The sequence below is a fragment of the Molothrus aeneus genome, chromosome 3, assembly GCF_037042795.1.
Source record: "Molothrus aeneus isolate 106 chromosome 3, BPBGC_Maene_1.0, whole genome shotgun sequence".
NCBI lineage: Eukaryota > Metazoa > Chordata > Aves > Passeriformes > Icteridae > Molothrus > Molothrus aeneus.
The window spans coordinates 35890586-35908336 of record NC_089648.1 but is presented as its reverse complement, the minus strand read 5'-3'; the positions used below and the strand labels follow the sequence as shown (position 1 = coordinate 35908336).

Sequence of the window (17751 nt, the reverse complement as noted above, 5' to 3'; positions counted from 1 at the left end):
TGTTGAAGGAAAGTGAGTTGCTGTAGGGAGGGCTCCATTTATTCAAATGATTCAAGAACTAACTGCTGAAACTGTTGTATCTGTCAGTGGGAAATGCAGGAAAATATCTTTAAAAAGAAAATAGCTACAAAGACTGAAATAAACAAGTAGCTAGTCATATGTTCAGATCTCTGGAATGTCTCTGTATGGTATAATAGGTAGATGTACAAACACAAAGAGAAGCAAAGATTGAAACTCAGAAGGGAAGCAAATAAATTTCTTTGTGTTTTTAATATATGTATTTAATTGTGAAGTTCATGATTCTGTATTTTCAATTCTTCTCTCTGTTACAAGTAATTGATGTTAGGAATCACAATGCCTCAACAGAGATCAGGGGTATTTTTTTTCTGTTGTCAGCTGACATGTCAAGGTGGTTTTTTTAGCTGTTACGTTCACAGAGTGCAGGACACAGATATTTCTACACTTCTGTCACTTCATGTTTAACTTTCAAAGGAATATGTGAAGCAGAATTGGAAGATATGTAAGCAGCTGACATGTCATATGCACTTGGAAATGTGTCCTGAATACTAACAGTGTTGCTTCTAATCCGATAAGCCTCACCCCTTGTAACAAGGCTGACTGTAGTGAGGCCAGTCCTCAAATAAAAATGTCCTTTGCCCAAGTGCACTGAATCCCCATGCAGGCACTATTTATAAAGCTGTGCCACTCCAGTGTGCAGCAGAGCACGTGGGATTCAGAGCCAGGGGCTGCGCGTTCCTGATGCCACGAGACAAGGAAATGTCATTGACTCCTCACACTTTGCCAAAGCAGGCTGGGGTTCAAGGGCTGCTCTCTTCTACAGCTCATGTTCAGAAACAGAAGGAAAACCTAATGAATCACACATGGCTGAACAGATCACTGTCAGGGTAGCTAATGTTCCACAGAGTGGGAAACATAATTTGTACCTTATATAATGGGGAATGTGTGAGTCAGTTTTGATAAAAATTGGCTTGAACCTTCTTTGGGCAATCAACCATGCTCACAGGGTTTGGCACTTTCTGTAAGAAATTTTTCTTGAATCCATACAGTTGTATTGCTGACTGTTCCTCGTAGTTGTCATTTCAAGAGTTATTTGTTTTGGTTGCTTCTTTTTTCTTTTTCCTTCTCAAACTGCACATTACTTCCAGTTTGAGAAGTTCCCACAAAGGAGGAGTGAGGCGAGTCTGCTCCAGTACCTGTGTAGCCAAAGTGTAACTGCTAGGAAGCCTGGTGCAAATAATAGTACTGTGAACATCCTAAAAAATGATGCCTTATTACTCTTACTGATTTAACTTGACGCATTTTTTTTCTGAACTCATTCTGAGCTCTAAATCGGGTCAGGCAAAGTACAGCAGTGAGATTCAGTGGCCTTAACCAGTGCTCCAAACTCCTGAATAAGTGATAAGAAAAACAGGTTGATTATAGTATTTAGAATGGAGGGAGAAAGATACCATTTTGACAGACAAAGAAGTTTCAGTAAAACTTTTCTCAGTTAGTTTTATTTCAGAAATGAACTTTCTGTCACCCTCCACTTAAAAATGCAAAGATGTCCAATGAATGCTAAAGCAGAATGTTTTCAGCTAAAATTAAGCAGATGTACAGGTGCAAACCTGTTTTCTGTATGCAGCTGCTGTGCAATTAAATTTTTTAGATGTGATTAAAACACCTGGTCTGCCCTTGTCAATATAAGATGTTATTTTTCACATTGAATTATATCTTTGTAGTTATTCAAAGAAGTGCAAGGCCAAATTGTGGTCAGATAAAGTAAATAAAAATTTAGCAATTGGTTATAATTCAAATAGAATCAGAGGAAAGAGGTGACAAGTCTTAACTTTTCTGTTAGTCATTTTGAAAACTTAAATGCGTGTTCTGTGTAGTTTTTCATTGCAGTGATGTAATTGTTCTTTTGCAAGATTGCATGCATTTCTGTTTTAACTGCAGAGAAGCAACAACGAATTCCTACCAGATCCAGTCATTGTTTTTGTGCTAATCGAAGTCTAGCCTGTGTCCATCTGTTTAGAAATTAATGTGATGGTTGGGCCCAAGACAGCACCCTTTCTCTTGAAGAAAGCATAAATCCTGTGTATGAATTACTTTCTAAGACATGAAATGGTGCTGAGAGGAGGATGTATGATTTCAGACAAGTTTGTTCTCTGCCTGTCTTTACTTGTTAACATAATTTGCACAGCTGCATTTTCTATGTGCCCTCCAATTCTCATCAGTGAATTTCAAGGTTCTCTTCATTATTACCAGAAAAGGCTCTGTCTTTGTGAGACTAGAGTTTGATAGTGTATGATATATGTGGTAGAAAATACAAGATTTTAGAATTATTTTAAAATTAAATATCAAGCATCTGTTGACATTTCATTTCTCAGTATTGTGACATGTAAATTTGATAATAGTGTAATTGAATAATGTTTTACATGGGTCATGTACACGAATTGTAACTTAGGATATGGAATTTAATATCCCATGGAAGTATTGCAGTTTATTCTGTGAATGGACCCATATACCATGTGGCATTTTGATTATTTTAAAACATAATAAAGAAGCAAGACTCCCCTAGTTTAAGAATAGCTTTTTTCTAAGCATCTTTTAGGATTTCGAGTGGTTCAGTTTTTTCCTTATTTTATCTGACACAATCTACAGTCTACAGTTTACCAAATGTACTTTTGCTTGATTGCTAACATAAAAAAACTCTGTTCATTTTTTACCACATACAGTCTTAATCTCAGAGGTTATTTTTGCATGGCGTCTAAAGTAAAAACCAAAATCTAATCATGTCTCTACATTCTGATCGGTTTTAGATTTTTTTCTGAAAGTAGGTGAATGTCCTCTTTTAAACAGCACTGATTTTTTTTAGGAACTTATGAATATAAAAACTTCAAGTAAATATTAAAGGTAAAAAACTATACCTTGTAGTACAGCTTTCATTTCTAATGTTTCAACTGATTAGAGAAAGTACAATAATCTGAATGCTTCTGTTAAAAGTAGAGGATAGGGATTGCTGAATGATCTAATTTCCAATGATCATTGGTAAATACCAAGGTGGGGTTTTAATTTTTTCGGGTGTTGTCCTATAATTTTAAACAGAGAAAATACAAGAGTTCCATAAGCTTTTGTTTTGGGAAATGTTTGTTATTTTGGGCTGCATTTTGAATTAAATAATGCTCTGTTTGTTTGTTTTGTCAGTATGTTTTGCATAATAAAGTATCTCTGCTCACTGAACAAGAAACGGAGCAGAAAGTGTTTTGTCACAGAGTCCAAATGTATTCCTTTGACACATTTTAATGGCATACAGATTCTTAGGGCTGAGCCAGCTCTTAGAACCCATGTGGAAATACACAGTCTTTGCCACGGTAATGGAAGAAATCCACAGTTTGGACTGAAAGATTTCTGTATATTGTTTATGGTTTGATCATCCTATGAATAAATATAGGTAGATTATGAAGTTAAGTAGTGATATTATCCATGTTGATTGCAGGGCATCTTCAGGTTATTTTTTCACATGTCAAACAAGGTTTATTTATTATTATGTCAAATTGTGGGTTTCCCTGTTTTCCATTCTATTTCCCTGTTCTTTTTATTCCTCCTTTATTTTCCTGATAGCTAGACTATAATTCAGACACCAGCCCCTATGCAGTTAAGTATGGTGTGTTCAGGGAGTTGTCAAAAGGAAGTTGAAGTCAGAAGATAACTTACCTTAGTGAATGCCTTTTATTATTTTTGAATTTATCTTCCTTTTTTTTTTTTTTCCCCTTAGAAATTACTGGGATATATATCAAATTTCTACCTATAACCTCCCAAGGTTCTCTCCCAAGGCCAGGTTGCTTCTTCCAGCAGAGAGGTTGTGTAACAGAAGAGTCAGTATGAAATGTGGGAATGATTCATGTGTTCTGGGAAAGTTGTAGATAGACATGAGGAGTCAAAACATTCATTAGTGCTGATAATTGTGGCTATTATGTCCCCTATGAGAAATTTGCAGAGTTTGCTTGCTACATCTTTTTCTTTAAGGAAATGGTCAGGGAGGACAAGGAGAGGGTAAGATCAAAAATCCATATGCCTTTTCCCTCACTCTGTGTCAGCCCACATAACCAGCTATGTGTGAGGTGGGAAGTAAGCTGCTTTAGCAAAACAAGGGAAAGCTGGACAACAGTGAAGTTTTAGTGAGATCCCTGAGATACGTGCCCTTTCAGGCACTATCATTTTCCAGTAAGAGTCTTCATATAATTTCTGTGACATTTATATGAATAGTATATCATCATTGCATTACCTGAAAACCTGTTCTGCTTAAGAAGAGAGGGAATGGCCACCACAATTTTTTTTCTACAGTGTGTCTTCTGTCATAAGTCAGTTCTTGTTAGCATCGCAAACAGCTTCAACATGATTTTCAGAATGATCTTATAAAGCAGTATTGTGAATTCCCTTTCTTCCATTCCTGCAATATTCAGTAAGTGTAGGAGATGGATAAATCTCACAGGTCTCTTTGTTGTTGACTTTCACTGTACTCTGCACACTGTTTGGGTATCAGGATCTGGTATTCCTATGGGAATGCAAAGTTCTATTTAGACTGATGTCAGTCTTCCTTAGAGTTACATAGATTATTAGGTCAGGTAGGCAAAGATCCTTTGTACAGGATTTGTACTCCTGTACAAAGAGCAGTACATTACCTGAGACCTCATACTTAGGTACATTCCTGGAAAGATGACCAGCCAGGCAGCCTTCAATCAGGCAGTATAAAACTAATGAAAATGGGTGTGGAGATTAAATAGAAAACAGGCACCTAAAATTATTTGAGCTTCCAGAATCTTCTTTCTAATTGGGTTCAATAACTATACATCTTGAGAATTTTCTGCATATTTTAATTGTCCCAGTTACAAATTCAGAAATTACGCTTCCCAAACTTTATAATAATTTGTTTGAGTTTACAACTTAATTTGGGTGGGGAGGGTGTGATGGTGGTGGTGTTTGTTGGTTTTTTCTAGTTGGAAAGATCAAAAATCCATATGCCTTTTCCCTCACTCTGTGTCAGCCCACATAACCAGCTATGTGTGAGGTGGGAAGTAAACTGCTTTAGCAGTTGACTCCATTTACTCTTTTAAGTGCTGGAAGTTGGCATGTAGGGAAGAAGGAGGAGGGAAATTAAATTTAAGCATAGATTTGGGTGCATGTTGGGCATTGAAATTCTACAGTTGTGACACAGGGCTGTAATAAAATCAGAAACAGAAATTCACAATATGAATATGACATAATGAAGCCACTTTCACTACTAGTACAATTTTCTGCTGGATGTTGCAAACTATTTTCTTCAGATTACTGAAGATAATTGACTGCTTTGAACACTTAAAATCTGCCAAGTCAGAATGCCTTCTGTGAGACTTGCTAGCCCAAGGCTTGTTCTTTCCTTTGCGTGGAAGTGCTGATGTAGAAGGTGTTCTCAGATAACTGCATTTAGACATTTATGCTAAGGTATTTGCCTTGAGGAGGAAAGGGTAAAATATTATCTGTGTATTTTAAAGACTGTGAGAAGTTAAAAAATGGGATTTCTATAAAGAAATGTCTTGTTATAACAATAGCTTTAGGGTGGTTTTTTTTTATAAGATAATAATCATGTCTTTGGCTCAGACTGAAGACTCATTTAATGGCAAGCACCCTCAAGTTATTGTTTGGATCAACATATAAATTGAATATCCTTATTTGAAAAGAAAGATGAGAAAAAGCATAAAACATAATTTTAAGGTGGTGAAAGATAATTGTCTAAGAGCAAATGCACTTAATGTATCCCTTCTACCTTCTGTTCCTTCTTCCATCTTTCTTTCCCCTCTTCTCTGCTTCTCTACCTTCGTTTGTTTTCCAGTCTTTTTTTTCTTCTATATGTTAAGAAATACAGTCCGAAAGTTCATGCACCAGGGTGTATTTTCAAAGCTAACTGGAAGAGAATAACTGAAATTTACTCAGTGGAGACATGCTTTATCCAAAAGTTCTATTCCCTCCTGGAGTCCCAGGGAATGAAAAGTATAACATGATAGCATCCCTTAAGATAATATCCAATATTCTTTTCCTCCTGTACCTTTTCCAGGGATTTAAGTATCCCCAAGAAGGCAAAAAGAGCTCATGATTGTGTCTTCTCTTTTGTGTTAGAAACATTCTTCTGTAAAAAGTGTTTACAGAAACATTGATTATTACAGGCTATCTCAAAAGGTTTGATTCTGGGAACAGAAAATAAGAAAAAAAAAATTTGGTAAGGTAAGATGTAATAAGAAAAGAGTCCCAAACTAAAGCTCTGTTGTCATTAATCTGTATTACAGGACTCTTAGTTTTTAAACCTGAGTGTCCACATGCACACTGCTGTTGCCTGTTGAAGACAGCACACAGTAACCCCTGGACTATGCCCAAGAACTGTGAGGGACTTTGCTATTTGGCAAGCCTAAAAACCATGTCAGGTCCCATTCTTACAATTTAACAGCATAGACAGTTGCATTCCAGTGGCATAAGAACATTTTCTGACAATATTAATTTTACTAGCATAGATGTTGAGAGTAAAACCAAAATAAGATTACTATATAAGGTTTAAGGAATTAATTCTTGAAAGGAATTAACAGGACCTCAACAGGCCCAGTGAGACCAACCAGGAGAAAAAATGTCATTAGGGTATGACAACATTTTGACTTTTTTCATTTGTTCTTCCTTAATTACTGAAGGATTGTTTGGTGCTGGAAATGGTACAGGTGAAAATGGTTCTTCTTCTTATTGTGCTATCCCATCATTTTCCCAACTTCATTGGTTACCTTGATGTGTTTTTTTTTTCCTGAGAAATAAATGATACTGATTTCTTACAGTGTGTCTCTAGTCAGAGGGTTATGAGTCTGTGAAAGGAAGGCTGCTTGGGCTATCAGGAGTGTGTGACTGCTGTGGACTGTCAGAGATGAGCAGTTTTGCTTGTGCTGCTAAGGGCTGGGCGCTGCCTCGGAGGAGAGCAAAGTCTGCTGTGACCTGGCTTAAATCTAGGGAGGGGTGAAAGAAGCATTTGCCACAGTTTGGTGGCAAAAGCCAAGAGTAAAAGTGACACAGGTTTGGGAAGTCATTGCCAAAGTGTCAGTATGGAGGAATCAGTTCACAGCAATCTGGAGCTCAGCAAGCTACAAAGGGTAACCAGCAAGCAAACCAGGGTTTGGGTTAGGGTAGTTTATGGGCCACTGCCTTTGTTCACTTTTGTCTTTTCCTTCTGTTACCAAGGTATTTTCCTTTTCTCTCCAGTGGAACATTAGTGAGGTTTTACATGTTCAGATGGAGGAAAAGGAGCAGGTTCTACCCATCTTCTTTCAAAGCACGTCTGATTTGTTGGTTACTTGCTGCACAGAGGAGCACTGTGAGCTGAATCTGAAAGATTACAGGATGTTTCTCCTCCAGCCTGATCACCTTCTACTCCTTGATATCATAAGATGCAGCCACTGGTGTCAAGGGTGGTTATTGTGCCTGAGCACAGAGCTCACACAAGGCATGTCTGAGCAAGCAGGCAGAGCAAACACACAGTACCAGGTAATAATTTGAATGTACCAGTGCATGTAACGAAGAATCCCCTTGCCCATGTCCTCAGGCAGCAGATGCTGTTTCCTGCCAGAGAGCAGAGATTTTACAGGCAATAATGTGTGTCATTTCCATACCCTGAGAAAACCCTTAACAGCACAGTTAACAGGAACAGTGCTGAAAGGAGTACTTGTCATCATGAGCATTAATTTTAAGCATGCCTGTTTTCTCCTCTTATATTCTGGTTTAGCACAGTCAGGCTGTTTCTGGGTTCTAGCCTCTTGGCGCTGCTTTCCAGCAGAAATAAGAAACATGAAAGCACATTTTACAGGAAAACATGTAACAGAGGAGAAAATAGGTCAGATTTCACTTGCCAGTGCTTCTTTAAGTTAACAGCTGTGGGTCAGAATACATTTTTATACAGAAGCACAGCCAGAAAGTTTAAGCTTGCACAGTGTTTTCTCATGGTGTTCATAACCTTCATTTCATGACCTTTGATGCATTCTGTGGCAAATGATCAAAGACAAAAAAACAGGGTTTTGTTGTTGTTTTAAGGGATTTAATATTTTAGTTTTCTGGTAATACTATATTTATCTGTACTGGGTTTTTTAATTAGAACACCCTATGTAAAGATATATTTTCACCCCTTAGGAAAGCAAATGTAGGGATGTAATTTTTTTGTTCATTAAAGTCCGTGAAGGATGGATTCATGACTGCAAAGTTATATCTGATATTACTTTCTTAGTACTTTTCTTAGTACTTTTTCTTTTCTCAGGTAAGGTATTTATACCCATTTCAAATGCCTACACTTGTCTAAATATTTGGGACCTGGATTGTTACTCACAAGTTGCCTGTAATTGATAGGTCACTGTTTTTACTAATCCATAATAGCATATTGCTCATTAGAAAGCAGGATTTGCTGCTCTACTTTCCTCCAAACTGTATAAATTCTAAATCTATATTCTAAATGACTGTGGCAATTTTTCTATACTTTCTATATTTATATTTTATAGAAATATTAGCATCATTCTAATATATTTTAATAACATATTCAATCAGAAAGTTCCCAGAAGTATCTTCATGGTAAGAAAACCATGCACTTTAAGTGTCATAAACAGGCAAGTCTTTCAATAGTTTTGCATAAGATTGTGGAATGTGTGTGATAGACAGGAAAGCCAGAAGTGTCACCAGCTTTGTAGGAATTAGAAGACTATATTCTCCTACCTACAGTTCTATGAGGAAGCCACATGATGGATGAATAATTTGGCTTATGTAGGCATTTTAATTTTCTTCTGTTGCAAGAATGGAGGCAATACGGATTGACTGCTGCTCAAGGATGTTATTTGTTTTCCTTTGATTGTTTATGAAACAGGAAAGTGCCTGTAGTGTCCATGTCACCAAAGTTTATATTTTCCTCTTTTTTTTTCCCCTTACACATTTTTTTCAGTGATTCACCTTTTCTTGAATGGTGCTGACCTGAAACCTCAAATAGATCTGCTTTAGAATGACATGGAGATCCATTCAGAAATTAAATTATTTCACAGTGCTTATATAGTAAGCTTTTTGAAGTACAGGAAGATTGACAAAGTGGAAAAATGTGCTATAAATACAGAAGTGTTTAATGATAAATATAGTACTCATAGGTGGGGTTAAAGACTCTGATATGGCTGTGTGCATTCATATTTATTTACTGCAGAGAAAGGAACTCCACACGGCTATTTTTGCCTTGCTGACTGTAATCCCATCAAGGCAGCCTTATAGACATCTGCTAAGGTTTTTTGTTATTATTTGGTTAAGATTTTGAGATTGAGGTGAGAAAAATCCAACTGTCACCTAGAAATGACCTCGAGGCAGTTTCACAGATTTGTCCAACATGATTTTCACATATTTCTGCAGGCTTAGATGTATTCCTTGCCCTAAAGTGCTTCAGTCTGTGGCTACTCATATTTTCTAAAAAATAATGGTCTCATATATGTGGTGTGCAGTTTAACCTTTATTCAGTCTAGCTTTTTTCAAAACATTAAGAGTAAGGACCAAGCAAGAGAGAAATTACCCCATATATTTTCCAGTAGGCATTGCAATATATATCAACTGGATCCACTGTTAGGTCTACAAATAATTCCTTATGCTAAGTAGCCCCTCATAGCCGTTGGACTCAATCTCTATACAATTATAACCATCATGAGATTTTTAGGGTGTACTAGAACAATCAATTTCTCAGAATGCTTCTTATCTAAACAAGATCAAGTCTTTGTATCTTTCTTTAGCCAGTATCCTGTGGTAGTCTGTCTGAGAATTATCTGTACCTTGCTGCTCTGGAGGGGAGGAGGAAAGGGCTTATGGACCAGAAATCACTTCCGCCCCTGCTGTTGTTGGGCCACAGTTAATCCAACAGTACTAACACAAAGCAAAAAGATTTAAGGTCCCCTTTCTTTTTCATTTAAGTCAATGCACACTGATAAAATTCTAATGAAAAGGAATCCAAGCACAGGAGTGAGTTACTTATTATGGAAATTTCCAGTGATGCATTGTAATGTTGGATTTTCAATTTTTAAAAGTGGTTACATTCCTAATTGGTGAACAAAAAGGACCAATTTATCCCTTGCTGTGAGAAACATTTTTCTTATATATTATTCTCATGAAGCCTCTAATTCAGGCAAACACATTATGTAAATGGAACCTATGAAACACTTTCTAAAATATATGTCAGATTTACATTACTAGCCTGTTGTGTTAGATTGAGGAAGGGACCTTGTTACACTGTGGCAATTTTTTTTTTTTTACTTTCATAATAATCCTTTCTAAAATAAATTGCATTTTGTACAAGCAAGGCTTCTAGCAATAACTCTTGGTGTATCCTAAATGAGTATTCACTAACTTCACCTGGGCATTGTGATCGTAATCTCTACATCTTCATCTTTACTGATCTCAGGAACAAGACTTTTATGCCCCTTTTAAACTAGAATTGGATTCTTTTGATACAAAATGTGCAAATGTTGGACTGCAGCAATTGCTCCAATGCCAAATGAATTTGGATCAATCTGCCTTGCATACAGATTGAGTTTCTCAAAGCCTTATGACACAGATAGCCTGGGCTGAAATATTAGCGGGCAGTGTGAGAGCTAAGCTTGTTTTTTCTGACAAAGTCAGAACCCAGATTTATATCTGTCTTGTACACATTGCTTGGAGTCTGATGGTGTTAAAAGATAGCATTTTTTAAGATAAAATAAAGATGCAGTTTATTTATTTAAGATAAATTTAACATAAATAAAGGCGCAGTTTAAATATGTACATGTATGGCTATACCCCTTCTGAAGACTTTAGTTTTAATTTAGACAGTTGTGATACATTAAGAAGCAAAATCAATTATCTCAAAATAATTTATGGCAGAAACTGAGCATAGTAGTTCATTTGCATAATGAAATGCTGTTAGTATTGATTTCATACAAGTTTAGGTGGAAATATTATATTAATAACACTATTTTAATTTCTGGCCTGGCTTTAAGATACTCCACTTTTGACAGCCTTCTCTTATGCATCTCACCACACACATGTATTTTGTCTTTGAAGTAAAGGTCAGAGAGGTGTGAATTTAGAAACAGGGAGCTTCCCATGAAACTAGAAAAGATACTCAGACACTGAAGTAATAAAAAAGAGCAATTAACCCTTAAAGTGAGATATCCATTAAAGCTATAGGCAAATCTTATTAAATCTGCAATTTATGAAGAAATGTTAGGGTTTTTTCTAAAGTGTTTCTAGTTTTTCTGAAGGTTACATTTGACTGGTGACCACAGGGACTTCTGCACTGTAGGGACAAGGCAACTGTTTCTCTACTTCTCCATAATGACTTGGGGACTGTCCAGAGCTAAACTCATTTTGCCTTACAGCTGTTTTTTTAAAATTATCATTTGGTACATTCAGAACAGCAAGTGGGCAACTAATAAGGATTAGTAATGGGGAGGTTTTATTTAATTCAGTTTTAAGCTGCTTTATTCAAGAAAATCCTTAAAACACAGAGATTATATTTTTGGAGGTACTAACACACTGCCATGAATTCTATAGTATGTACAATACTAAAACATATTTTCATGGAAGATTAAATGCTTGTATACAGTATGTGAAATTACTGATTACATTTTGAAGCTGTATTCCCACACTGAAGTCTTTGTGTTTTACTGTTTCAGGGAATTTTCAAAGCATCATCTCAGGTTTTAGAGAAAATGTATCAGTATTTCTAACCCTAATGATTTTATCACAAGTCCTGCTGTATTTCACTTTGTATTTCAATACTTGTCTCCTGGAGTACCACAAATGTGTGAGAATTCATACTATTATTTTTAAAAATAAGTATACTTCTTACAAGTAACTAAAAAATTGAAATTTGGGGTGAATGTGTGCCTGTGTTCACTCACAAGCAAATTAAAGGAGTAAAGTAATTTAACATTTGAATGGGAATCTCACTTTTGTGTTCAATTTAACACATCTGTCTTTATTTTTTGCCATGTTGAGACTTGAGGTTGGTAATAGCTCTGAAAGATAAGAAATAGTGTATAGCACACTTTACGTTGGAACAGACAGTTTGCTTTGTGTTATGTCCATCTAATCTATATTAGAGCAAACCATTAGGTTTGATCAGCATGTTGCTGCAGTGAAGGCACATTTCACATGTGTGTAATATTTTCTGTGTTGCTCAATTTTTCTTTCACCTTCAGTGTGCTGGTTCTGGATGGGCTTTTGGAAACCACTGGCTCTCTGGCTTTCCTTGCTGTGACTGTCACTGGAGAGTCTCTGAGTGCAGATCAGCTCAGGAGTCACACTCTTTGTCCTCACTTATTTCAAGTGTTTCCTCTCTGCATCTCCACAAGCAGCATTCTGTCAGGCTTGGGTAGCTTTATTTAGTCTCTGCATGTGTGATGGGTGCCTGCACTCCTGGAATGGTCCATGGAGGCTTAGCCTATACAGGCAATGGAGACAAATGGATGACTCAGCTCACCCTGGTGCAGGTAACTGGAGGCTGATCAGCTCCAGCCTCCACTAAGTGTATCAGCCGTAGCAGGAATATCTCACTTACATATGGAATTTTTCACGTACCGTATTTATGCCCAGCACATAAGTTCAGGTGTCTCACTCCCAAACTGAATCACACACTTCTGACCAGAAGCTGAATTACTTTACTCATTAGTATTAAGAGAATGCCTTGGTTGCAGAGTTCAAATGACTGCCTTGAGAGGCTGAAGGCACATGGTGGTTTTCACAAAATATTTACTTCCCTAAATAGTCATATACCTATTTTATCCTACCTATCACCATTTGATGTTTTACCATATATGATCTTTCTTCACCTCATATAAACGATATCTGTTACTAAAGGACTTTTTTCTTGGTTTAGGTTTCAGTTTTCAGTAAAGTTTCAACTTTCAGTAAAACTTTACTTCCATTTCTTCATATCTGATTCATTTTAGAAGTCATGTCTTTTTAAAAGTGCTGCAGTATGCCAGGGTAAAATCTGTTTTTACATATGTAATTATCCTGTGTACTGTCAATTGAAAATTTCTATTAAATTGGAAGTTTGAAATGAAGCTTTCTTTGGATTTCAGTCCAGTCCTTGTTCATCACTCTCACTGCTTTGTCTTTAACAGGAGTCCTGTGCTTGTGTTCCAATGTGTGCATCGCCATGTCATTTGCCTGGACTGCTTCCATCTGTACTGTGTAACCATGCTGAATGACCGCCAGTTCATCCATGACCCAGAGCTTGGCTATTCCCTTCCCTGTGTAGGTATGTTTCTGGTGGTTTTTTTTATAATTTTTTAATGTAATTTTGATTTCAGGATAATATTATTTTTTTAGCACCTATTAATTTTGTGTAAATCAGTGGAATTATACTGCGTTCATAGGAGTTGTTTAATTTGTTGGAGAAAATATTTGAATATTGAAGTGGATTTTGCTAAGCATGTGAACTGGAGAATTAACTGGATTTTAAAGGGCATTTCTTTTAAAATCAAATGTTTACTTTCTTCACATTAGTATTTTATAATAATGAAGTGCAAGCAGATGATAGCATTACACTCCAGTTTAAAAAAAAAAAAAAAAACAACACCTTGACCTCCACATTTTCAATTTCAAATTAAGTAAATTATTAACTTTCTTGGTCTGTCTTCAAGCACTAATGAAAAAGGACTGCAACAGGAATTTTAAATACTCTTCCTTTTGGTGAAGTTATTATTGCTAATTATCACCTCTTTGAATAAAATGTAGTTACGTGTTTTACTTGAGTAGGAAACAAGGTTTGACTTATCTGAACAAAGAGTTAAATAGAATATAGAAGATTTGTTTTGAGAATTGATTCAATTACACTGGCATGTGGACTGCAAAATTGTCAAAAATTTTGCTATGAAGAAGTATATTCTATACAGAGCATTCTTTTTTCTTGGTGTTAAATTAAAATGGGAGCATATATGTTTGTCTTAAATGCTGTATCATGGTATGAGAATAATTTTACAGCATATTAGAAGCTGCCTAGAAGATAGGTTTGCCTGGTTACCTGAATGGCTAATAAATAAGTTTCAAACCCCACTAGATGGTAGAAAAATTGACAAAAGTTCTTAGTGGAGTGGCATCTATTTAATCTGAAAATATGCCTTGACGATATTGAAAGTACAGTAGTAAGAAATAGTCAAAATTATTTATTTTTAATTACTTCAAGAACAAGCAAGCAATGGTTCTTTACATTTCACTAGAATTGCTGTTTATGTGCAGTGTTGCCAGGTCTTATTTTACTTCCCCCTAAACAGCTACTGCATTTACACACTGATGTCATCCTACACAAAATAATTTTTAATGTTTTGTAGGAAAACTTGTCATGAGAAACTGAACGGGAACTTTAGACCCAGTGTTCTTTCCTTGACCTTTACATTAGCATTGTACTGTGTGGTCAATCTGTACTCTCAGCCTCCTTCCTTGCTTCTCCAGAAGTTAATCCATTTGCTGCTCCCACACATATTAAAAAGCTGCTTGAGTAGAATCCTTCCTTTTTTCCCCCTGTTTTATTGTTTTCTTCCATTTTCTTCTGTTAGCTCCTTAGGTTGATCAGTTATGCCAGTGGTACAGCAGGCAGCTCATCTTTCTCCTCACTTGTGGGCCTCCTTGCTGCTGTACCTGGTGTCAGAGAGCTTCCTCCAGATCAGGCTGATATGTCAAACTAATGACCCTTCTGCCTCTTCTGTCTGTAAACCCATTGCTAGTCATGCTGCACTAAACTTGTATTAGGATTTTTCCATATATTTTCAACTCCAGTTGCTCAGTTCAGAAGTTCTTTTTCTCTTAGAGGAGACTAAAAAGTTTTCAGAAGTTTTTACCCCTGCCAGTCTATTTCTCTTTTCTGTTTGCTGAAGTTGAACATTATGGGAATTGAGCAGTGGAAGCAGAGTAGGGATGAGGAGAATACACAAAAAGATGGTGCTGGGGTGCTCAGGGCTGCAGTTTCAGTCTTGGAGTGGAGAGGAAGGCATGGGTTTGGCTTAAGAAAGGCATGCTGTAGAGGATGCACAAAGGATGGTGTACTTCTGCTGTTCAAGTGAGATAGAGTTCAGCTGAGGAAATGGGAAAGAAGCTATTGCTGCCAGTCTAGCCTCAGCTGTGTTGTACTCCAAGTGTTATAATAGCTATATATGGCAAGACTAAAATATTGCTATCCTAAAGTTTCAGCACTCCCCAAACTGGAAAGTTGTTTTTAAAATAATAAACCTTAAAGCAATTCTAATAGCAGTAGTAATAGTAATATAATTGCAATACTTTTTCTCTCTCATTGATTGCTGCCTCTGTCAGTTTTCTCTGTTATGTTAGCAGTTTTGCATTTTAAAAAAATGCACTTGGAACTATTCTCTTTTGGGGTACTTTGCAGAATGAAGAATCTAAACGGAGCTGTTGTAACTTCTCAGTTCATTTCTGCAGCTATCTGAACCTAACTTTCTGATATACAAGTCATTTGGTTGTCTCTAGTATTAAGTTGTACTTGAGTTGTGAGCTGATGATTATTTTTTGTTCTTTGAGAAAGTCATGAGACTGTTTCATCATATCTGTGAGAAGGAGGCATACCTGTGTTGCCAACCTCTTCCTACTCTTAAGACGTAAGGGGTTTTAGCCTGCTTCACAGCTATGGATGCAGCAGCTCTCATCAATGAATTCGCTTAAGAAACTTTCACAGCAGTGTCACACGATTTTCTTTTCCACTTATCATGGTACTTCTACTGAATAGCATAAGATGGCATTTTTACAGTCTACAGTTCACAATCTTCATTTTGCAACTGCAATTTGCAGTTTGTATTTACAGATGGGTATGGTAAAGCACTATTTGACACAGCTTTTTCTAATTACCTCAGTGAAGCCTCAAATGAATTCTCCTTGACAGGAATGAACACCACAGGACATGCCAAGACCTTTCTTATTCTGGCAGTGTGGGTTTAATACATGTTATATCTAATAGAGAATGACTCAAAGTAAAAAAAAAAATTAGGTCTGAGCTTTATTGAAAAGATAGAGGTTTGTTTGAGCCTTCTTCTAAAAGGAATACAAAACAAAGTCATATTCACTCTGATGAGATTTATGTTATGGTAGCTGACCAGGCCGCACAGAGAGCTCAAAAGAGTCTGCATTTAAACATGTATTTTTAAACACCACGGACTAATGCTGAAATAGTGTTTGTGATGTCTTGAAGTTTGAGGTTTGGATTTTTAAAAGTTATTTGATCATTTTCATGTAAGAGTAGATTTACTTAAAAACTGGCACATTTCTTCAAGGCATACGTGCACACATTGCCCTCAAATTCTACAGGAGGGTTTGATTTTGTAATTAAGCATAGTTAAATAGTTGGCACTTCCAATTAGTTCTGTTCATTCTAGTGTTTTTCAAAAATAGAGATAACATAATGAACATAGCCTGCAGTTTCCATTAACATTTGACTCACTGTTCCCGATTTTTATCAAGGGAATGTACCAACATAGCAAGTTTTTTATATCTTTTATTGGATCAACCTAGAGGTGAAAGCACCATACACACAACAGAATAAAAATAAACAGCAGCTGCTACAGCAAAGGGTCACTGTGACAGACGAGATCAGTGTTATCATCGCAAGTGTATGATAACTTGAGCTGGAAAGGATCTAGGGATTTCAGATAAACAGGGCTTCTCAAGTAGGTTTAATTTCTTGCTTCCTGGCACACATGTGCCAGAGGATGCATTTTTTTTCATTGCATTCAGGTATTTTGTGTGGTTATATCCTTGCTTTGCTTTGATTTCTATTATGGGCCTAATTAAGCAGGAGATAAGATGGTTTCAAAACAAAGCTATCATCTGAGCTGATGAGCTATGATATATCACCTCAGTAGTGCCATAGCTTCACTTTGTTCCAAAACAAAATGTGTCATTGCTGTGATTTTTAGAAGAAGAACATTAATTCCTTAGTGTTCAGCTGCTAATCGAGTGCCAGGCAGCAGAACTCCAGCTGAGAAGAGGCAGCCTGGAGGAGCAGAGCGCTGAGCACAGTAGCAGTGCATTGATAGGATTAGCTGTTCACAGGAGTGTGGCAGCAGCCCCACCACTCAAACCCACTGCAGCAGCTCGGAGGAAGCACTTGCAGAAGTGCAGAGGAGCTGGCCGAATTCCATTGGTCATTAAAATAAAAAAACTAAATCTTACAGATTATACTCTCTGCCCTTGTTAAATAGCAACAAAAATCTATCCCATCTCTCTGTGTGGTGTCTTGTATTAATGAGGCTTCATGCATAGAAATTTCCATGAGTGGTGACCTCCAAGTATCTTTGAAATAATTAATAAGGTGCTTAGAGGGATGGATTTGCATATGCATGAAAGATCATTTATGGTTATTTAGCTACTGTGCAGGGCAAAGAATTTTATAGCATTACCTCAAAGAAGGAATTGTATACAAATATACAATGTATTACCTCTTTTAAACACATTCTTTTCCTATGAATGCAGTTGCACTTTTGAAATAGCATTAGAGCATTATGAATCTTGGTCCCCAATGTAAAACAGACTTCCACAGTTCTTTGGTAGTAGAAAAGTTGGTGATACCTAGGAAAGGGAAAGTTTTATGGTGCTGTAGGCACTTTGCAAAATATCTTTGCATCACTTTATTTCTTATGAGTAATTATATGCATGATGTATTTTAGAGGAATCCAGATAAAAGAT

The 17751-nt window shown here is 36.6% G+C and overlaps 1 protein-coding gene across 1 annotated transcript in view; it reads left to right on the top strand.

The window, feature by feature from the left end:
- The window catches only part of PRKN (parkin RBR E3 ubiquitin protein ligase), a 675490-nt gene that overhangs the window by 396448 nt on the left and 261291 nt on the right, over positions 1-17751 (top strand). Inside the window, exon 7 of the mRNA XM_066546681.1 lies at positions 13185-13321. Within this exon, the coding sequence (XP_066402778.1) occupies positions 13185-13321 (137 nt within the window). The remainder of the gene's footprint in view (positions 1-13184; positions 13322-17751) is intronic.